Source organism: Thermobia domestica, chromosome 13 (assembly GCF_964235325.1).
Source record: "Thermobia domestica chromosome 13, izTheDome1.hap1.1, whole genome shotgun sequence".
NCBI classification, from domain to species: domain Eukaryota; kingdom Metazoa; phylum Arthropoda; class Insecta; order Zygentoma; family Lepismatidae; genus Thermobia; species Thermobia domestica.
This window is the reverse complement of record NC_137466.1, coordinates 120,781,856-120,806,775: the sequence shown is the minus strand read 5'-3', so window position 1 is coordinate 120,806,775 and position 24,920 is coordinate 120,781,856. Positions and strand designations below refer to the sequence as shown.

Genomic DNA, 24,920 nt, shown 5'->3' with positions numbered 1-24,920 from the left:
GACTTTACTAAGGTACGGTACTAATATGTGCCCTATCCAAATATCTACGTTTCAGAATCCTCGGTACTTCCGCAACAAGTTTTATAGAGGAAGTTCATGAGTACTTCAAATTATATGCCTGTAGCCAAACTCCCACTATAAAAATTGTTGCATTCTGAAACAGGATATTTGGATAAGGCACATACTACTTCCTAAGTGAAGTCCTGACCCGACTATGGTAGGTCCCATAGTATTGCAGCTATGGACCTTTAAAGTTCTTTTTTTCATGTTTTCGGCAGCCTACAACTCCGAAATGATGGATTCCTGCACCAAAGTTGGTCTATAACCATTCTTTTCATCTCCTCAAATTATCTTACAAATTTTGATATTTTCAACATATCTTATACATTTCCTTACCTTAGAATGAAAGGCTGGATGGATAATGTCTAACATTTCTGTTACTAATATGAAAGTTGGATTAACTCATGTTTATACTAAATTTTCCTAACGTTATAATATACGCAGCATTTCCAGAGCAATAATGTAGGAAATATTATACAAGAAATATCAAATTTTGACTATGTACGTATTTTTATTTACTAATATACACGTTACTTCAAAATTTACAGTATATTAATAAAGAATTGTTACAAAAAAAATAGTAGCTAAATCTTGAATAATATTTTCTTATCTTTTCTTAAAAATTCATATAAATACAAAGTTTATTCGTTGCTAGTAACCAAAGGAAAAAAAGTTAATATTCATTTAAGAGTTCCTCACCTGTTTCCGGATTGTTAAATTGAGACTTCCAAATAATATGTGTTACTTTTTGATGTTTTATCTTTTTAAAATTTATTATTTACTTTCAGAAGTAGCTTTACATTTCAACATTTAAAAACCTACGATATAAAAATTGAATAAATATCTTGAAATGCTTGTTTTAATTGTTGAAATATTTCATACGCTTAGTTGCTCTGGAAATACTGAAATGGTTAATTACATTAGCTTATATAAAAAAAATGAAACAAGAAAAGATTGTCCTTCATTAGTCAATATGTTCTTGACACTATGAATCCATACTTAATTAAATTTATTCTTGTATCGACATCTATCACCAAGTAAACTCATAATACTTTATCCAGTTTTATTAAGTAAACATGTATGCTTTAAGTTATCATATATTTCAGATCATTCTCGTTTATAGATTCTAATACATGTGATTAGGAATGAACACTAAAGAAAATATATATTTAGGAAAGTAGCTGGAATTACCTTTCAATACAGCAACTTGAACCAGTATTAGAAAGATATTACTTATCAAATTGTATGCTCTTCTACTGGTAATTTGACCACCATCAGTTTGTAAATTCTAAAGATACCGACCTCCAGAGCAATAAACATGTGAAATATTTCTTTACATTAACCAGCATGAAATCAAATAAAGAAAATACTTTTTCATGTATTTCTTTGAGATACAACAGCTCAAACGCACATTTATACTTCAATTTCAATGAAAAATTGGGAGTATTTATTTTTAAAAGTAGGAGAAACCTATTTTAAAGGTATCATTTCAGTATTTTCCCGGTAGAACTAGGGACTCTTCGTGGGAAAATCAGTCGTAGGAACCGACCACGGATTCTAGCCTGGAATCCTTCAGTCAGAGGCAATTACGATAATTGTATAACTACGCTCAAGGGAAACCAGAACAAATGTATATAATCATTAGGATATTAGGAATTGTATTGACCACAATAAAATAACAACTTGGAATGTAATACTGCTTATATCGCTCATATAGCAATGCATAATAAGTCCTGAGCTGATGAAGCATATGATCAAAGTACTTCAGAAAATATATAATAAAGGTGTGTGGAATACAGTCATAAATTGGAAATTCCAAAATAGAAAACAGTAGCTCTTTCCACGAACAATTTTGCTGCGGTGGTCGGTATAAATTAAAGCTATATGAGTTCAATTACAAGCATTTTATTATTACAAGTACGAATTAATCAGTAAGTCAAATCTACATTAAGTTTGGATTCAAGATTATGTTGTATAGCAGGATGCTATATGCAAGTTAAACTTATGAGTCTCACATAAATTACATACATTCTGACTCTTCCTAAGTTTTTCAAAGCTAAAAGATTTAAAGAAAATGTGCATATGAAATATGAACTTAGATTTATAATCCCCAACTTAAATAGTATTATTCTTTATATTGTATCTATCATGTTATTTAATTCAAATGGAAACTTTGCGCAATAACTGAAATAGTTTTTATGATTCTCGACACTAACAAATAAAGCAATTTTATTTACAATAGCAGATTTTTGCTACATTAAAATTTTAACAAAAGAGACACTGTAACTAAAATATACGAACAGTTACAAATTATAATTTAAAATAAAGTGGGTTTTAAGCTTTGGTCAGGGTCTCTTTTGTTAAAACAATCAATCCAAAGCCATGAATAGTCTTACTATTAAAATTTTGCTCAACGCGCATTAAATCATTATTAGGATTGAGTTGTGTTCCTTCTGAGATAATTAAATATATTCAAACTAAAACATTGTGTTAATTTTTATTTTCATACAACACTACATACTAAAATTAAATGTACATTTCTTCTAATAACTAAATTTCATCATCATCATCATTATCGGTATTTTGCCATTATTGGCAGGTCATTTGCTACAACTGAGAAGCTTTCATGCTCCACGGTCTTCCACTAACCTCTTCGTCTTTACGTACGATTTTTCTGTTTTGATATCGTCCATTAATTGTAGTCTCCTTCGCCCCTCCCTCTCTTTCTTGCCACCATATCCTCTAGCATGTCCCTCATGATATAGTTCCTTCTTATCCAATGTCCCAACCAGTTTCTCTTCCTCTTCTTAATAACATTTAAAATTATTATTGTGTCACTTACCATTTCTAACAGCCTCTGATTCGTTTTCCGCTCGACCCAGCTAATTCTCTCCATTTTTCTCCACATCCACATTTCTAAAGCTTCCAGTCGTTTTTCCTCATTTCTGCGTAATGTCCATGTTTTTGACCCACACAATACAATACTCCACACGAAGCATTTTATGAGTCTTTTTCTCAACTCTATTCAGGTTCCACAAAATAGTATTTTCTTCCTCGTAAAGGCTTCTTTCGCCATTCCTATCCTTGCTTTTATTTCACGTTCACAATTCATATCATTACTAATAATTAATGATACTACCCAGGTATCGAAAACTAGTCATTTGTTCTATTTTCTCTCCTCCTACTTCTATATTTGAAGTTTATATTTGAAATTTATTGAAAGTAAAATTTATAAAACACTTTTATGTTACATGAACTATGCTTAAAATTAAGTTTAAAAAATTATTTTAATGTTCAAAATGAAATATTGTTTAGAATTTTGATTTGTATCATACATCATACATTTAAAATTAAATTTATATTTCTTTTGAAGTAAAATATGATATTATTATAGCGGAAACTTACTCGCAGTTTTAAGGTAAGTACTATACTGCTATTTGCGCCATGTTTCAAATAAAATGGTTGATTATCCAAACTCATCTTTTCTCGTGTAAGCAAGTTGCCAATGCTATAATTCCATATTCCAAGAACTGAATTATTCGTTTTCTCATCTAGTACCTAGTTGTTGTTGAAATAAAGAAATGTTAGATAAATATACTAAATATTTTTCAAATTTATTTTTGAAAGAAATAGTCACTTTCAAAAAGGCATTTATAACTACACATTTTTTATGAAATAGTCTATTCGTCTGCTTAAAGTATGTAACTGTCACAGGGAAATTCCTTGTTACAAAAATTAGAAATTTATGGAAATTAACATGTATTCAGTTGAGATTTTTCTGAATAGACTTTCCTGTTTGTTTCATTTAATTTTAAATGTATTTTTATTTATAACAGCTAAAATATTGTGATATTTGTTTTAATATAAAGTTGGTAAGTAGTAAAAGAAATTGATTGGTGACAATAAGTGCAAATGTCTTACAAAGATAGCAAAATCAATATTATGAACAATAGCAAACTCTTTTAAGAACATTTGTGTCTGGAAAGCAACCTAAAATATTGTTTGTTAAGGAAATTCTTAGAAAATTAAAGGCGTTGTAAGTAGGAAAGAAATTATTGGGAAGAGGTTTCATTTTCATTAGGAAACTGAAGATTTCATCGCCGGTAATAGAAATTGTTACTAAGTTCTGGGATTCAAAGCTATGGATAATGTATTACTTTTTCGAATTCTAACTTTATTTATTTATTTATTTTTTCCTTTTTACCCATAATATGTCACATTTTTTCACTTTGCTAAATACAAACAAAACGTGCTGAAAGCTTGATGTTTTATATTTCGGTATGTAAGAAATGAACTTCGAAGATGAGTGTTTTATAATCATATGTCTCTTGTGTAGTAGAATAAATACCACTTGATTAGAGAACACCCTTAATTCCATCGTATAGTATTTTCAGTTCATAATTAGCTTGTGTAATATTAAAAATAATAATAATAATAATAATAATAATAATAATAATAATAATAATAATAATAATAATAATAATAATAATAATAATAATAATAATAATAATAATAATAAATAAAACGTTACCTGAAGGAAGTTTCAAGCAAAGAAAACATCTTCCTTGATAAAGTTTCACAAGACAAATTTTTAACGATTCCGATTGTCTTAGTTTATTACACAACTTGTTTTATTTCAATTCACTTACTAATCAAAAATACCATTTTGATAGAATGCGATGAAATTAGTAATAATTTTTCAAATAAATTGCAAATAAAAACCGTGCCGATTTCAGTCATTGTTACTCTTGTGAAAATATTATAAAGTATGTGCATAGTGGTATCAAAAAGTTAGAAGTGGCAATCACCTAGAAGGTGACGGACTACGAACTCCCTCGGACATGTATTTTATAGTTAGCCTTTGTATGTTAACTACAAACATTCTGAACGCGTTAGAACAACTCTGTCTTTCTTTTTCGTAGGTAAATTACTGAAGGTGCGATGATTGATAAGCTTGAGGCACGGAACGTAATTAACTTCTACCATCTTCAGGGGCAATCAGAAAATTAGATCCACGAAGAGATGAAAGAAAGAAGTCTATGGGGATGAAAGCCCATTCTATGAGATGGTATCCAAGTGAAAATGGCAATTCCAAACTGGACATATACCATCGCGGACGCCTCTAGATCTGGAAGACCATCTTTCACTGATGATGCCGCCTTGACGGAGAAAGTTGAGATCACAATGGAAGACAGGATGATAACCATTGAAAGTGTTATGAGTGCAGTAGGTATAAGTTATGGGTCTGCCTGGAATATCATCACAACCAGTTGCATCTTTAAAAAGTGTCTGCACGGTCGGTGGCACGTCTGCTCACACCTTTCTAGAAGAGAAATCACGAGGACGCTGCAAGGGAAATGTTGCATCGCTATGAGATGGGTGAAGAGAACCTTTTCGACAGACTAATGACAATGGACGGACATGTAGCCAGGATTTCGCAATAGAGGGGGGGGGGAGGTCCGTGACGAAATACTGTCGTTATCACATCAGGGACTCGATCATTCTAAACTATTTTACTAACAACTTATATTCGTTCATTTAGCCAGGATTTAGTAATGGCAGGGGAAGGGGGGGGGGGCGTGACATGAAATACTGTGGTTACACATCAGGGGCTCGATTAATCTAAACTATTTTACTGGCTACATACTCATATTGGTTTGTTAGGACAATAAAATGAAGATATGTTACTAAATATTTTAATAAAAAAAATACGAAAAAAAATCTCGAGTAAAATAATATAAAAAAGGTATTGAAAATGATATAGTCTTCCAAGGTCATTCGAACAGGTTCTACTTGTCTTCTTTCATCTTCTTTTTCTTATTTTCGTTTACTGACATCAAAAAATAGCAACGAGATCTCTTTCGGAAGTAAAGACATCCTATAAAATGGATTAGTGATGCCGCGAAATTCAAAATGGCTCATATTATTGGTGATTCTGTTCATTTCTTAAGTTCTACCTGAGAGTTTATCTTATCGAACCGGTTTATCGATTTGTAGTCCATAGAATTAGCATGGTGGTAGATAGAATTAGGAATGCTTCCTTACAATAATATCTATTTTCAACCTGACCCCTCCCCGTTTCCTCCATACAAAGCTTTCAATAAGAAATTCTTAATGTAGCTTTATATTTTTGACGCTGATTCATTTTTTTCTCGTTTCTTTTTGTTTCATCTTTCCTTAATATTTTTCATTTCTGGATCCGAAGGGGGGTCCGCACCCCCGACCCCCCCCCCTTGGCTACGTGCCTGCAATGGATGAAAGTTGGGTTTATCTTTATAACCTAGAAACAAAGGAAATGAGGAAATAATGGAAACACTCCTCCTCCCCTACCTCTAAAAAGGCATGGGTGCAGAAGACTTCCGCCAAGATGATGCTTTCCGTTATCTGGGACTGTGAACGGGTCATCATAAGAGTCCTACCACAGGAACAAACTATTACTGCTACCTATTATTCCCAGCTCCTAAGTTACAAAAGGAACTGAAGAAGAAACGTCGTGGATTGGTCACAAAAGGTGCGCTGCTGTTGACAGACATTGCACTAGCTCATTCCGCCTACGTATCTATGATAAAGGCAGTGGAATTAGGATATGAAATATTGCCCTACCCCATACTCACCGGACCTAGCACCAAATTACTTATTTCTCTTCCCAGAAATGAAGCATCTACTCAGAGGATGTCATTTCGATAGTACGGATGATATCATTTCTGAGGTTGAACTGTGGTTTCAAAGCAAAAACTACAGACTTTTATAAAACGTGCTTACCGAAAGTGAAGAACCACTGGTAAAAACGTGTCTTTAGGTACAGTAACTACGTAGAGAAGGACTAATACCATAATTATGTCAGAGTTCTCCAAAGTGGATTCCTTCTAGGTGATTGCACGAATTTTTTAATACCCTCTCGTACTACCGTACTTTTGTTTGAGACTTTTCATCTCTGTATCTAAATTTTTATGTTAAAAGAAACAACGTTTGATTCTTTTACCGAAAGAGTTTAGCTTACCTTTATCACAAGTATGCTAGTTTGAGGATTACTGAGCAGAAACTGAAATGATTGATTGAAAACTGGGTTTGGTTCCTCGTAGACAGTTGAAGACTTTTCCACTTTATTCTCAATTGAGGCAGTTACGAAAGCATTCGGTTTTCCTTTTGCTTTAAGCTGGAAGACAAGGAAAATATGATTTTAAGTGAACAATTCACTTAAAAGGCAACTTAAGGTTGTTTATTTGCCTTTTCTTTTCATAAATTATTCAATTACAAACAAAAGTGTGCATAAACTATCCATCGACGCACAAAGAGTGAAAAAGTGACTGACTGGACCGAAACTTGAACCCGGGACCTCTGGCATACCGTGCCGATGCGTTAACCACTACTCCACACAGTCCGCTTCTCAGAACAGCCACTCACTCTCGAAATCGGTGCTCTACCCTCAGATTACTTGGGTTGTACCACAGCCTCCTGTTATGATTGGACAATTCCTGTGTCCATATATTGAGTACCTATGATGGTTGTCATTTCATATAGATATTAATGAAAGAGGAAACAACCGGTTATATTAACACACCATATCCTTTATAGATATGAATTTAATAACGCACAAAGAGTGAAAAAATGACTAACTGGATCGGCACTCGAACCCGGGACCTCTGGCATACCGCGCCGATGCGTCAACCGGGCTCGAGTTTCGGTCCAGCCAGTCACTTTTTCACTCTTTGTGCATTATTGAATTCACATCTATGGAGGATATGGTGTGTTAATATAATCGGTTGTTTCCTCTTTCATTAATTATCTATCGTGAATTAATTCTTTAACAATGAATACTATTGGTAATATTTTAGTAAAACGTTTCAGTTTTTTTTCTTGAAATCTCTTATTTTGAACGCAACATTACTATCAAAATTTAATCAATAGTAATCGTGATTATTATTAAAGAATCAAATACTTTCGGTTCGGATAATTACCTTCTTTTCACTTTAAAACAAATGCCATAATATAGTTAAACTAAAAAATTACAAAAACATACTGTTGCTTTTAAAGTACCTAGAAAAATCTGCAATGTAACACGTAGACATATTTAAGTAGAAATTACTCTAAAAGTTGATTATGCAGGAATACCTTGCATCATGTAGTTTTGAACAACGAGAGTCTTGCAGTAATGCGGCTTTTGTTAGTACATAAAGTTACGATTTGTAGATGGAAATACTATATAATTCGTAATATTTTCCATAAGGAGAAGCTTTGCTTTGTACATAATTATATACAAACTGATTAATTGCTGAGCAAAACAATATTTTATTTTAAAAAACAGTGACTTGTGACAGTTTCGCCAACTAACTTTTTGCCTTCATCAGACACTATGATATACAGGAAATATGTTTATTCATTAAATATATATATATATATAATTTACTTAATTATTTAAGTTAATTAATTGTTAGTTTAGATTAGTTTAGTTAAGATTGTCATTTTGTGTTTTTGGCAACAATAGAAAGCCTATATATAGAAATTTAAAATCAGTATATTTGAAGGGGATTACGCCTGGAGCCAATCAGAAGCAACATGTCTCAGCGGTTGTTTGTATACAAAATTATACATTACTCCTGTATATCATAGCGTGTGATGAAGCCAAAAAAGTTAGTTGGCGAAATTGTCACAAGTATATAGTTTGTAAAGTAAATATGTTGTTTTGTTCAGTAAATAATACGTTTGTATTTAATTATATAATTCGAGTCGAGTATTGGTTCGTGATATGATGAAAATCAAGTTTATACAGACTACTTTTATCAAAAAGTAAATATAACAATTGCTGATTAATAGAATATATACTTGTAACGTGAGTTCCTGTCACCACGACATAGCGCGTTCTCAGGTTGCGGATCGAGAAGAATGTCTCTAGATATAGAGATTAGCTGCATATATATTAAATAAGCAGTCGCAGACAGATGACAAGAGGTGATCTTCCAGCTTGGGGAATTGATATTAGTAAAATACGATGTTTATTACAATGAGAAACAAATATCTTATTTCGGATTGATATCTAAACATCAGCCTTCCAAATAAAAATTAATCTTTAAAAGTTTTGTTTAAGCTAATTTTTTAACTTTTCCTTCCACTTTTATTTTAAAACTTTCTGAAAATCTCAGTATAAACTCGGCAGTAGTTCGTATCCTACTTACACATGGTGGCAGTGCTTAAAGTGAGCCGATATGAGCCGGTTATGCATCCGAAAGTTAGAAAATCAGCCGGTATGGCATACCGGTAAAAAATAACTGATTTAACTTGTAATTTGCTTGTAGAAAAAAAAAAACGGATTTTACACATAGAAATAAGTACGATGTAGCATTGTGTCATCAAATATGTTTGTACTATCAAAGATTTCGTTGCTAATGTTTCGAAAGTAAATAACAGTTCCTTATCACCCCATTGAATGGCAGAATTTGTGCTTTTGATTTTTTCAACATTTGTGCGAGCAATTTCCCCTCAAAAAATTCTGCCGTACCGCCCATCTAAAGTGTTTTACCTGAATCTCCCCCTGTCATTGACAAGCCTCTTTTCTAAATTCAAAATTATTCTTTTCACATTGTCTGGACATCTGTGTTTTCAGTTATAAGAAAATTAGTGTTGACCATGAGAAGAGAAAAGACCAGAAGCTTTTGAAAATGAAAATGGAAACAATCAATAAATACTACATACTAGAAACTAGACGAGAGTGCCTACAGAGCCTTGAAAACGAGACGAAAAGAAAACAACACTCAGTAAATATTTTTTTTTTTTTTAATATTTATTTCTGTTAGGCTGATGATAATGAAGAGTAAAATATTTACATATTTGTTTCACTCTCTCTCTCTCTCTCTCTCTCTCTGTGTGTGTGTGTGTGTGTGTGTGTGTGTGTGTGTGTCTTTCTATAGATTTTTAACATCAAAAATGATGCAAAAATGTCAGGAGTAGAGATGCTCTTTAGGGTTGTGTCAAAATTACTGCTCTAGGTCATATTTGTTCCATACCGTCACCTCATCTGATGTCACTTTAAGCACTGCATGGTGGTATAAAACAAATCACATATACTTTGCCTTTTCTTTTGACCTTCTCCTTTTTTCTCTTTTCACTGTTCTCACTAAAGTTCCTATGGTTAGTTTAATAGAAATTTTCGAGTAAAAGCTAATCAGGACATATATTTTTTTAATAAGCACTTTCCCTTACAAATTATATACTCACTGGTAAATTCTGAACACAATCTATGTAAACAATTAGTAAAGCTGAACTTAGCCTCATTTGATTTCTAAGAGGTGCCTAAAAAAGAAAGGAAAAAATGCTATTCGTCTTTTTATTAATAAAGTATTCGGTACTCGAATAGTTTATTTTACAGTACATAGTAACGATTTCTTAGCATGAAAGAAATTATGTAAATATTGCTTTTTCATAATATCTTTATCTAGATTAATTTGACGAAAAAGTGTCAAATTTGTTACTGATAATGACATAAAATACAACTTCAAAACTGAATTCGTAAGCAACATTACATTGCATTAAGTAAAATAAGCTCAAGAATGTTAGACACAAGGAAGAAATTAGTACTTAGTTAAAAAAAAAAAAATGTTAGAAAATAACCACTTCTGGTACACTAGCTCAGATAAAGGGAGCAAGATGTTTATTATTGGTAAATCTTCTTACAAGTCCAAAATGGTACAGAGGTTACAAACCAGAAGATATTAAATTTGAAACACAAACATACTATCCTAGAGAATTAGAACAACCAATACAACTTTTGAAATATCTTGGTTCTGAATGACAGAACTAAAATAAATAAATAAATAAATAAATAAATAAAATAAAATAAAATTGAATACACTCTCACTTTAGTTAATATAGGATTTTCTAAATACATAAGAAAGATGTTTTACTTAGACCAATTATGTCGGAAAAAATTACCCATCTTATCTTCTTTAAAATAGTCCGATATTTTAAACATCTCAAGAAAACTTTTAAGTATTAGTCGATAACAATGGGATTTATCAAAGAATAGGCCACGTTGCTCCTAAATACGAATAACATCAAGTTGGAATTCTTCCATGTAAAAGATATGTACTCCTCAGTCTCCTTATCTTTGGTCATAGGTTGTACTTAGATTTTATTAACCAAACAGAAAATTCTCACAATTGAAACAAATGAAAAAATTAACCTTTTGGATTGGTATCTGAAAAATAGCGTTTTTCAATTTTTCAGACCAAATTTACAAACAGACAGACGGATTACATATGGGAAATCTTTCATCCCGTTTCTTCGAAATGTTGTTCTGAATCATTTTGAAACAAAATTGTAAAATCTCCGGAATTACAATACACAAAATATTAACGTTTTGTGGATGACAGTGGATGACACGTTGTTATTATATAAGAAATACACTCAGAGTTTCTGTGTAATAGTCTAAGTTCTGTACACTCCTATATCAAAGTAACAAAGGAAACTGAAATTTAGAATAGTATAAACTTTCCGAACCTGACCATATATGGAAAAGGAAACAAATTCCACACAAAGGTTTATCAAAGGGATACAGCAGGCTTCCAACACATATGCAAAATCGATACATTTGAATAAAGACTAGCAAATAAAAGAAATTACTTTGAAGAGCTGTAATTCTTTGTGTCTGTGACAACAACAAAACAACTGAAATCAATATTTCATCAATTATTGGAAAGGAAAATGAAAAAAAAAAAAAAAATGACACTTTGCAAAAATGGTTAAATGGTTTTGGGCAATATTATATCAAATAAAATATTGCCCAAAATGGACACTATGAATGCTACCAAGAAATATATAGGCGTACTTTTATTTCGTTTCGTTTCAAACAAATTCCGAAAAGTTTTCAGGAATCATGATTTCAATACAGCATTAGTGTCCCAAAGAATATCGAGAAAAACTTAACAGGTTATAATAGTTTCTTCATCAACTTGCACGAATTCGCAGGAGTCTAGGAAATTTCATGCTCATGTTAAGACAATTACATAGACATGAGAAAGAGGAACGCACTCATTAGGCTGAAGAAACAAATTCGGTATGCCAAATAACAATATATCAATATAGGGCTTTTTTAAAGCACTTGGAAGACTCAAAGCACAGCACTGATAACGTGAAATTGATAAAAAAAAAATCTTTATCATTAGTAGAAAGATAGGCACAGAGACTTCTTTCATCAGAACAAGAGAACCAAAATTAAATATAGTCATAGGGACTCTAGACAGAAGTTGGATAAACATCATTTTCACCTTTATCGTCACCACTACCACTAACTACTGAAAAAGAAAAAAAATAATTAAGATGTGTTTTCTGTGAAACAACGAAATATTTTCATTTATGAATGTAAACACTTAATTTCCATGATTTCTATCCCAACTAAAATACTATTCCTTACCTTAGTCTTTAAAATGCTGACAGTTGTCAGCGAAAATTCAATCTTTAATATATTTTGAATGACCTATAAGAATCTGGAGAAGTAAAAGTGATTACCTTTGAGTTATTAATAAAATTGTTCTTTAAGCGGTTCACATTACAATGGATTAGTTATGATTAAATATGTTCTGTTTAATATCTCTATATACAAAAGAGAGAAAGATACCAAGGGGCAGGAAATTTTATTCGTTCCCGTTCTAATGTGTCTCTGATGTTCATCTAGTCTCTTTGAAGTTGGAACCTTAGGAAGTAATAAAGGTTTGAGGCACGATACTGACAGCACGTCCGTGAGTGAACTGTATAGCTTTTACCTTCAAATACAGCTCTTGAGTCTTCAAGTTATGCCCCGACATTGAGGACGATCTTTATATCTATATCTATATCTATATCTATATCTATATCTATATCTATATCTATATCTATATCTATATCTATATCTATATCTATATCTATATCTATATATCTTTTAAGCCTTTTTTCCCAGTTAGCTGGAGTCGGCTTTTCGGATCGTTATCCTCAACCTGTTTCTCCCTTGTGTCATATCGGCTATGACACCATACTACAACATATCGTTCTTAACACAATCTTCTCACTTCTTCTTTGCCGTTCTCGGGTTCGTTTCCCATTCAGTTCTATAGCATCACTCGGTAAGCTACGTATTTCAAAGGTCTTCTTCATACATGCCCAAATCATCTTAGTCTATTTTCTTGCAGATTTTCTACTACTGGCCTCACCTTTACTGATCTCCAGATGACTTCATTCTTAATTTTGTTCTTCCGCGTCACTCCGCACATCCACTGCAGCATCTTCACCTCCGCAATATGAAACTTCTGTTTCTCTCTCTTCTTCGTCGTCCAACATTCCACTCCATATAATATGGCAGGTCTCACTACTGATTTGTAAACTTTTTACTTTAAGGCATATTGATACCCTGCGGTCATACAATACTCCTACCGTTTCTCTCCATTTTGTTGAGAAATAGATAGATATGCCTGTGTGTAGTTATAATTTTCATATGCAGTAGGTGTCAAAGTGTAATACATCTGATAGTGATCAGAGCACAGCACGTTGTTTCTTCCAGTGACTATGCTAGTAAAAACATTGCATAAATATTGAGGTGCATAGTGTCATTCGATTCTTGTCTCATGGGAAATTAAGCAACAGAAATTCATCAAGAACTGATAGAGAATTATGGAGTAAAAAATGATAACGTAAGCAAGTGTACTTGTGATTTCACGCTTTGCCAGCAAGAGAGTTGATGCGATGCCTGAATTACATTTCTGAACTCATGAAGGAACATATCCAATGATAACGTTTTTAACACATTTGAAGCAGCGCAAAATGCTTCGGTTACCTAACTCACGTTTTTTTTTTTTTTTTTTTTTTTTTTTTTTTTTTTTTTTTTTTTTAAATCTGCATGGAAGAATTGTCTCTCGATGAAATAAATATATGAATCTTAGTGACGACTATGTGCAATTTTCGTGTGACACCATATACATAACATATTACAATTTTATATTTGTACCTTTTTCATCTTTAGAAATAAATTCAATATTCATCTTATCCTTATATTTTGATTTATTTTACTTCTGAATTTATTTATCAGAACAAATTTATATTCTTCATTGATTGTAATACCATGAGCATTAAAATGCGTGTGATAAGTGAAAACTTGACTATCAATATATAATAAAATCTAGGTATAAGCTTTAGTTGGACTTTAAAGGACATAATGTGTACACAAAAACTAATGTCAAAATACTATGTTTTAAAGAGTGTCCTAAATTAAGTAACCACCGGTATAACCAAAATACCGAGCTTCCAAACCAATTTAGTACCTTTCCTGTACACATTAAGATTAATATATAGTTGTATTTTAACTAATTGTAATTTGTGAGAATATACAAAAGTCAAGTAAATCAGTTCCAACTATGACTGAAATTGAAGTAATACTCTCGTGATGTGTATTTACATGCCTTTCAGTGTTTCATACTTTCAGGAATATACTCTGAACAAATTAGAATATAAATATTTCTAGCATAATACATTGGGTAGAGGAAATATAGGTTTCTATTTTTCCGTCTTTATAAAGTGAAGGAAAACCCATTTTGGTTTTATATTATATGCAATAGTATGTGCTCAATCCATCGTCTGAAAATATCAAAACGTTATTAAGTCAACAACCCTTTTCTTAACCTGAAAACCAATTACAGTACTAAAATTTGTCTTGGACATTGAAATCTTTGATGCCAAACTATCCTTGGTATTACATTTTCCTCCATAGTTATTATGGAGAGATATGATGGCACACATTTACGTGCTTTATGTAGCGAATGAAGCGTGGTAAACTTAGCAATATTGTCCTAACCATATCTTGAAGATTATTTTCAAGTAGGTGGAGTAGCTTACCTTTGTAGATGTCTGAGAACTAGAAAATATCCTTCAATTTGGCAATGGGAGAGTATATTTGTTATGTTCGTAACTCAAAAAGTTATCGGAGATAAAAGGCTAATCACATTTAAGACACTCTTTAGAAGAAAATCAGCATTTACGAAACTACGTACTTATAACGAAGATTAACATCTATGAAACTGGTTGTAAATTTAACCCTTTAGTGGACAGTGTTGCTCTCAAGCAACATCGCATTCTATTGCATTATCCGCACGAATTATAACTTCAGTGATCATTTAATTGGCATTATTGCTTTCATACAATATTCATATACATGATTTGTGGGTCGCTTCTTTATATACTTCTAATCTTCGTCAACAGAGGACAGTCAAATTTAGTATTGTAGAAGCTTTATCTCCCACGTTCCATGAAAGTTCTTTTTTTTAATTTTTTATTATATTTTTCTTTTTCTTTCTTTCTCTCTCTTTTTTTTTTTTTTTTTTTTTTTTTTTGTTTGTGATTTCTTACTCTGTAGAAAAATATTTCAACGAAACTGTTGATAATTACTGAGAGTATTCTTATGATATTTTACCACAATAGGGCAATGCTGCTCAGTAGCTACACATAAGACCTATTTTATGGCAATGTTGCTTTGAAATAAACACACTGTTTTTTAACCAAAGTATAAAAATACTTTAAAAATTACGAAATTATGATCAGAAAGACATGGTTCAACCATAAAAGCAAACTAAACATTTTAATGGTAATGCTATTAATGCTTGCCCATTAAAGGGTTAAGAGGCTGAAACGCTAATTTGCTGGATCTATTCCCGTAAACTACAGAAATGTTATCATCAATATAAGTATAATGTTTATTAGAAGATCAGTTACTTACCGAACAAAGATCTTTTGGGTTCGTGGACAGGGATATCCATGTTGTTTTCATATGCAGTCTCACGTCTTTCACATCATCCATTGCTAACCACTGAAACAAGTGTAATGTTATTAATTGTGACACAACAGTAAAACATTCAATTACATGATATCTAGTAGAAGTTTTAATTTCACTATTCGTGACGAACATATACAAAATTGTCTTAGCAATATACTGAATCAATCAATTGTACATGTTCATTTATCTGAGTTACATAGATTATTAACAAATGAAAACCGAATAAGGTATCTAATAACTCTCCAAGGAGCATTAATATCCCTATAATATATTAATTTTCAGTTGCTCTTCTGCTATCAGTAGTGGAGTGTTAGAAGCCTGGCAAACTAGTGTGCCGCGACGGAACTACTTGTTTGCGAATGAACGCTTGAAGAGAGGTTTATTCTTTATATCTTTTAAAATGTAACAGTAACTATTTTTTGTTGATAGTCAGACAGTTGCAATTCCGTAGATATTTCTTTATAATCAAAAATGCAAAGTAATTTAGTAATTTATATTCGAAAAAGTAATAATAATAATAAAATATAAGAAGGTAAATAATAAAAATTAATAAATGAGAAGATGAGAATTTATTATCAAAGCACAAAATACTGAAACCAATGATACGTCAGATTAGATTAGATTATATCACTAGCAGAAATACCAATTCTTCGTATGGGGGCTGTATTTGGAAGTCAACGCCTGTGGGAGAATCACCATTCATCTCAGAGATCGCAAAAACTATGGATTTGACTCTAATATCGGTTATTTTGGATTATTTTTACATGTCTCGGTAACTTTCCCCCCGCAGGTGACCCCGGCCCGCATACAATGGTAGCTGAATTTGAGTTATCGCTAATGGAAGTGTCATTATTGATCTAAGCGACCGCGGAAAACATGGATTTGATACTAATATCGGTCATTTTGGATTATTTTTACTTGTCTCGCTCCCCTGAGACCCCCCAATTTTGAAAAAATAAACGCTTCGTCTTGGTCTGGGGGCTGGACCAAGGTACCCGTGACCGAAATTCGGTAATTCTAGGTCCACTCGTCTGGTCCCCAGGCCGCACACAGATAGACAGATAGACAGATAGACACACAGACAAATAAACTCTTTATTTTATTTATATTAGATTTCATTGAGCTCATTAAATTCCACAGACTTATTCACATTATTCTTACATGTATACTTAGATTGTGCTTGAAATTATTGTTTAAAAATTAGCATACAAATAAATACTTAATAATATACATTTTTTTTTTAAAAAAAAAAAAGGTCAGCGTGTCCAGACTAGAGTACAGAACACTACATCATTTAAAAACTATTTATTTATAACAAGAATTAAAAAGTATAATTGGCGTGAATACTACAATGTTAAATATTATAATAATCGAAATTTAAAAAGCGTAGTGCTAAATACACTTAAATTTTGTAGTGATCTCTAAAACCGTTTATTTGGCAGGACTCAGTACATGGAAAATATGAAATTAAAAGAAATCTTTGAGTTTTACGTCCCACGGTTATGCCGGTTAGGCTAAAGGAGACGGTGATTATGAGAAATGAATGAAATGATGGAATGAAGAAAGTGGGAAGAAACGGGAGACCCCCGAGAAAACCCACGCACACGGTGTTTGTCCACCACAAAGTTCACTTGGCGGGAGCAGGGTTTGAACCCGGGACCCCATGCAACAGAGGTGAACGCTCTATCACTGATCCACCGCGGCCCCTACATGGAAAATAGTACTATAGACTATGTTAGGTTGGTAATGTTTAGAATAGCTTCGTACATTTTGAAAAATACGTATATTTTTAAAAGTCAATGCAATAATTGTTATTTTTTGATAACCTACAAATAAAAAAACACTAAGTGGATTACATCTTGTTTTCGTTTCAATATAATTAGTATATAATTACATGTTAAATTTTAGTATAACTTGTATTGACTATAGTCACTTGTAGTTACTCTGTAAATAGATAGTCGTAAAATTTTCCATTGAACTTTTGATTTTTTTCTTATATGCAAAGATTCGACGAAGATGACAAATACATTCTAAAAGATCTACAGAAGAAAAGCGTTCAAATAGTAGCTTTAGGTTATTTTCAATTCAGATTCGCTAACGATATAATTTATTTTAAAAATGCACGCTTACCATATCTTTGTTTACTTTATTAACCAAGTGTGTTATATCAAGTGTTACCCTGGAATAGAAATATAACTATGAAGCAAATATTCAAAGATTTTGTTAAATATTAACAATAACAAGCTAAAAGAGCTAATTGCACATTACAGAAGAGTTCAAAGGCTTCGAATATTTTCTTTATATATCTATATCTAACGATATATATCTATATATCTATCCTATCTATCTATCCTATCCTATCTATCTATCTATCTATCTATCTATCTATCTATCTATATATATATATATATATATATATATATATATATATATATATATATATATATATATATATATACACTACCCCCGAAAAGTTTCCGGACAAACAGGAAATAAAGAAATTTTCAAAATGTAACAAAAGAATGCCTTACAATTTGCTCACAAATGAAAGGTGAAACATTTTAGAATCCGACGGGAGAAAAGGTCTTGGCCTATTGTGGATGAATTAAGAAAAATAAAAGTGAATGTCGCGCCGTTCTGATCGTGCATTACGTACGAGTGCGATACAAAACGGCCATTACACTGCAAATTGAAGATCGAACGCACAATAAATGCCTCATAGGTGTCTTTCAAGTTGCTCTGTCTACTTCTCTCTCAGATCTCACTGTTGGGAGTTGTCTATTGCACGCTAGTTGTGGATGTGTGTGTGTTGAAGTGAGGTGTAAAGTGTTCCCTATTAGTCAGCATAATGCCCCGTACGAAAAGGGAATTGGGCATTGAAACGAGAGCAAATATAGTTACTTTACGAGAAGAAGGCTATACAATACGGAAAATATCCGCAAAAGTGAAAATACCCCATACTACAGTGCATGATACCTTAAAACGATTTGCTGAAACAGGGGAAAATCGCTCTCGAGCAAGATTTGGAACGCCTAGAGCTACTACTGCAAGGGAAGACAAGCACATTATAGTGACAAGCAAACGCGACAGGTTGAAAACAGTGCCCCAAATACAAGCTGAAGTAAACTTAACTCGAGAAAAGCAGATCAGCTATGAAACTGTCCGGACGCAGTTAGTCGGTCGTCTAAAATGCGGGACTAAACGGTTGTGTGGCAACTAGGAAACCGCTCTGGCGCCCTCAAAACAAAAATAAGAGATTGTTGTGGGCAAGAAAACTTGCAAGCTGGGGGCCAGAGCACTGGAACAAGTGCTTATTTACTGACGAATCAAAATTTGAGCTCTTCAGTCATAGACGCAGGATTTTCGTGCGTCGCTCCAAGGACGAAAGACTGCTTCCGTTGAGTATTTTGCCAACGGTAAAGCACGGGGGTGGTTCTGTGATGGTGTGGGGTTGCTTTGGTAACAATCAGGTGGGGGATTTAGTGCAAATACAGGGTGCAATGCAGAAAGAACAATACCATCAGATTTTGATCAGACACGCAGTGCCATCTGGGAAGAGGCTCATTGGTCATGGTTTCATCATGCAGTAAGACAATGACCCAAAACACACATCCCGACTTTGTAGAGCGTATTTGTCAGCAAAAGAGCAACAGGGAGATCTCAAGAATATGGTGTGGCCCCCACAATCACCGGATTGTATCCAATTGAGTTACTGTGGGATGAGCTTCATAGGGCAGTTCGAAAGATGCGCCCTCTAGCGAGAAACATTTATTTGAGTGTCTTCGCAAAGCGTGGATAGGAATCAAGCCCGAAACTCTACAGAAACTAATACGCCGAATGGCCAAAGTCTGTAAAGCTGTTATCACAGCACGTGGAGGCTACTTTGATGAATCAAAGATTTAAATTTTTGACAAAACAATGGTCCATTTCTGTTAAATTTCTGTATTTTCGTCTCAAATATACATTGTAGGTTCCAGATAAAAATAAATTCCATTGATATGTCTTTGTTTTTTTCTCGAATACACGTAAAGTATACATAAACCTACTTTGTACGGAAACTTTTCGGGGGTAGTGTATATATATATATATATATATATATATATATATATCCTGTATTCAGAGCTCCGTGAATGAATGAGATTGAATTTGGCAGGAATATAATTCTTGTCTCCTTCATATTCGCTAAGAAAGAATTCTTGAATAGTTATCTATTAAGAGGACTGAATATGGGATTTGACCGCCCGAAGATGACAGTGCAGACGCTGTAACAGCAAGTTTTTGTATGTGGGAGCTTCTTGTTTCAATGTATCGTGGCGGACACAAGTCTTTGACCAGGTAATGGCGAATGCTTTGAAATAAATGCACAGTATGAGAATTAAATCTATCATATCTATAGTTTCGTGTGAAGAAGAAACAAACTTCTAAACCAAAGGTTAAGAACAACTCAAGTTATTAATATAAACTATGCCGAAGATTATTGATTTATATCATGATAAAAGAAATACGAAAGACGTTTTGAAATGAAGAAAAGTGACATAAAACTTTCCAAGCGGAGGCAAAAAAACATCACGTAACCACACTAAACACGAATCATTTACCGCGTAGTGATCGCGATTCAGTAGTCAAGGCGCTCGACCAGTAACCTGGAGTTTCTTGGATCGAATCTTCGTCAGGGAAGTATTTTCCTTTCTTACTTTAAATTTTTTGGTGGCGATGACACATGTTTTATTATCTTCAGATATTTGAATACTCGCATGTTTCAATACTTGAACTATCAAATCTTCAGGAATAATAATAGGTATAATAATAAACTAATAATTATTATTATTATCTCCTAGAAGATTAAAAGCTAGGAGCTAATTATCGCTCAGGTCATACCTTTACAAGCAGAAACGTGACATTTGGCAAGAATATTTCGGTTTTGTTTAATGTTGCTCACGAGAAGAGGAATTTCTCATCTCGTTTTTAAAACAAACAAAATAACATGAGAATTAACATTTTACATTTGAGACGAGTCAAGGCTAACTCAAATTATCGTCTCGTTTTGGAAATGAAAATCGAGACAAGACGAAAAGTATCGTAAACATTTCTCGTCTTGTCTCGATTCTCGAAATAGTTTATGTCCATTCTTTAAGCAACAATTGCTCTGCAGACTGAATCTCATAGGCTATTTCGTTACATTCTATTTCAGAGCTCATTGAATTATGCTCTGTGTAGGTATTTTGTAGCAAAGCTTTTATATTTACCTCTGCATATCCTAAAAATTAGTTTATTATATGCCTTGCTGTTAAGTGATATTCAGTTATTTTTACTACAGATGTTTTCCTTAAAACATACAGTAGAATACTTTCGACATGAAACTTGAGAGGAACGCTCTCGTTTACAATTTGGGTAGTTGCAGAAGTGTGTCTTGAAGGTACGGAACCCCTTCCCCGAAATCCCTACTTTAAATTAAATTTTGCCAAACTTTAGGGCAACTTTCAAACTTTTAATAATAATAATAATAATAATAATAATAATAATAATAATAATAATAATAATAATAATAATAATAATAATAATAATATTAATAATAATAATAATAATAATAATAATAATAATTATTATTATTATTATTATTATTATTATTATTATTATTATTATTATTATTATTATTATTATTATTATTATTATTATTATTATTATTATTATTATTATTATTGAAGTGTTGTGAATTTAACGGATCACCCTGTTCACCCAGCTCTTGCCTAGTGGACATTGAGCTGGACAAACGCCGCGTGTGTAGGTTTTCTCCGAGTTCCGCTTCCTCCCACTTTCTTTATACCAATGCTTCTTTCATTCTGATCATCGACGTCTTCTGTAGCTTAGCCGGCATAACCATTACTTAATAACAAACTTTCTTATGGCTCTTGTGAGTTCAGTAGCCCTACTTTCTACATGAAATTTTCCTGAAAACATTCCGTTTCACATTTAGCTAGTTGTAGGGACGTATGCAGAGGGTATGTCCTGATGGTCCTGACACTTTCTCCAATCGCGATTATTTTGTAACTTTTGCCTAACGCTAGGGGCAATTTTACAGATTTTAATACAATCTGTCCTCATACAGAATTTGTCTTCTATATATTATTATTATTATTATTATTATTATTATTATTATTATTATTATTATTATTATTATTATTATTATTATTATTATTATTATTATTATTATTACTGAATATTTGAGACCTCAATATTATGTTCTATTAAAATGCAAATAAGTATACTGAAGTTAAAAAAAATAAAAATAAATTCTTTGGACCCTCTATAAAGATGAATTTACTTATAAGAGATACTTTGGAAGGAAAAGAAGGGGAAAAAGGTGTCAGCTGCTTGACAATACGAAAATAGAATCTTCGGATGCCTTAACGGAAACTAAGTAGAATTTGTCTTCGTCACAATACATAGTAATGCCCTTTCTTTGGGTAAAAGACTTTGAATTATGCATGCGTTATATTAATATTTTAACAAAATATATATCCAAATATATATATATAAAAAAAACAATAGTTCCTATTTACAAATTTTGGTTAAACAGATATATGGAACGTGTTGGAAATGGCGAACGAAAATATTATTATTTCTACTATGAGTGGAAGAACTTAAAAACGATTCCACAATGAAACAATAGTTCAAGACACATTTATGGATCAAACCTTATGTACCGGTATTCATGAATCGTTCGCTAAACACGCTAAGTTTTCAGAGTACGAATCGAGATTGTAGACTATGACGTCATGTTGTCAGTATTTCCCCTGTGAAGGAAGTCGAACTTGTAAGAACGAGAGAAATTGACTATTCTTCATGTTATTATACGTCAGAAATATCAACATTGTAAATTATAAAATATTTTTTAATTTCCTCGGCGGAAATCGAACAGTGGACTCCTAAATTGCGAAACGAATGCTCAAGCTATTACCCTGAGACTGCTTTTTCAAGTAAGAGTCAAGAAACACTCATGTATGTAGCAAATTGCTAACGTTTACGATTCCAATATTTTATTACCCATGAAACACTGATTGCGGTCATGATAAAATACTATAGTCCAGAGAATTAAAATTTAAATAAAAAAGAGACTTACAAACACGCAAGAACATAAAGGAGAAAGTGGTCTTACGAGTAATTCGAATCATTGACTAGAACCTGGTGCCTCAGATCACTCTATTTTCTGATTCACCGTAAGTATCTCCGTAATTTATCTCTATTTTATTCGGTTATTCTCGTTTGAAAGTTAATTCAAGTAGCCTTGAACGACAGGAACACGAACAGAGATACATCGAGGACATTCAATATTTCAAAGTCTCTCTCACCGGGAATCGAAAACTGAGACCCCGTCTACTGAACTATCTGATGGGTGAGGTACCTGGTTCGTTCCCAAGGCAAGTAAGCTTGAGACGGACAACATCGTGCTCGTGGGTGTCCTTGGGACACTCCAACTTTCTCATTCCACCAGTTCGTCCATCATAATTCACTTGCTTTAATCATAGTCTTTCTCAACCTAACAGATATAATCGTGGGACATTAAACGTAAAGGTCTCATTTTCAAGCTGATAAACCAAACCAATCCGAACCGAAAAACAGTTGTATTCTCTATTCTCTCATTGTGTTTCCACAAAAAGTATATAGAGAAAAAAACATGGGGAATCGTAATTCCATTCAAAAGTGAAACAGCAGACTCATAATACCTTAACCTAAAATGAAACCATTACATATCGTTTGGAACTTATCCAAAATATATACGGATATTCTGAAAGTGGCAATATAGTGTCTATTTTCAACCAAATCTGAAATTACAGTTCGTTTTCTGAAATAAACGGACACATTCTGTTTCAAGCTTAAACCGAACCCAAACCAGTTAACCTACCAGAGATAGCGTGGGTCAATGAAAACTTTACCCACGACATACTGACTTACCACCCACCGTGACCAACTCTGACCCATGACCCACCATGACCCGCCACCTACCGTGGCCTACTCTGACCCATGACCCACCATGCCCACCAACCACCATGAACCACTGACCCACCGAAACACATCGTCAACTCTGACACATGATCCACGGCCTCTTCTCTACCGACTAAAGAGTTTGCACTTGTAATAAAACCAGGTTGTGAAATTGTAACTAATCGGAGTTTGAATTTCTATCTTCAATCGCTCAAGCCGATCTGTTACAATAACGGTGGATCTGACTTTTTACGATATAAAATGGTAAAGTGTTTGTCACGGGTAAAATTACGATGACTTTCAATTAAATTATCATGGTCTAATTATTTCCTTGTTGAATTACTTTCAGTGCAAAAACGGAGGAAATTTTTAAAGTCCCAAATCAAGGTAAGTAAGCTCGTTCGTTCCCAAGGCAAGTAAGCTTGAAATGAACAACATTGTGCTCGTGGGTTTTCTCGTGACACCCCTGTAAATGAAATTATTAAAGTCCCAAATCAAGGTAAGTAGACCAACGTACAGAAGCTTACATTACAAATTTTATGTGAATTTTTTCACAACTTTATGGGTTGATTACCCTGTGCTCTAAGCGCTCCATATAATAAACACGCTTCAGCAATTATTATAGTAGAAAGCGCATGCTAAGTAGGATCGGATCAAGGGAGCGATCAGGGCAATGGCACCCAGAAGAGGAAACTTTCTTATTTTATATATAAATAAAACACATCCCAGAGTTTGGAGCTCTTAAAAGTAGCTCTAAGTAGCAGTATTACAACCTACCGCTTCCCCAGAAGTCCGTCCTGGATTCGCCCTTGAAGCATATATGAACATATGATGCGAAGCACCGCATTGTTTGCTTCTCAACTAATATCGATCATTTCGATTTTTTTTACAAATTAATCCAGTATAAATTTACCATATATAGAAAGTGTCGCCGCTCCCCATAAAGGAGAAGTTTAAAAAAATGCTAGGAGACGTTCTATTCATTTTCAATAAAGAGTTAATATACTGATTCCAGCTCCATAAGTTGAACTGCTTGTGTGATACTCATTTTTTCGCAAAAATTCGGATCCGCACTATCCCTTATGATATT

The 24,920-nt window shown here is 33.0% G+C and overlaps 1 protein-coding gene across 2 annotated transcripts in view; it reads right to left on the bottom strand.

Moving 5' to 3' along the window:
• The window catches only part of LOC145669278 (extended synaptotagmin-2-like), a 128,684-nt gene that overhangs the window by 12,832 nt on the left and 90,932 nt on the right, over nt 1–24,920 (bottom strand). The window contains exons 10-15 of one of the 2 annotated variants that reach the window (XM_081737596.1): nt 17,978–18,026; nt 15,791–15,880; nt 10,273–10,347; nt 7,061–7,216; nt 3,466–3,618; nt 760–878 (exon numbers count right to left, since the gene is read on the bottom strand). In XM_081737596.1, the coding sequence (XP_081593722.1) occupies nt 864–878; nt 3,466–3,618; nt 7,061–7,216; nt 10,273–10,347; nt 15,791–15,880; nt 17,978–18,026 (538 nt within the window). In that variant the 3' untranslated portion in view covers nt 760–863. The remainder of the gene's footprint in view (nt 1–759; nt 879–3,465; nt 3,619–7,060; nt 7,217–10,272; nt 10,348–15,790; nt 15,881–17,977; nt 18,027–24,920) is intronic. The other variant, XM_081737595.1, reaches the window with a different exon arrangement.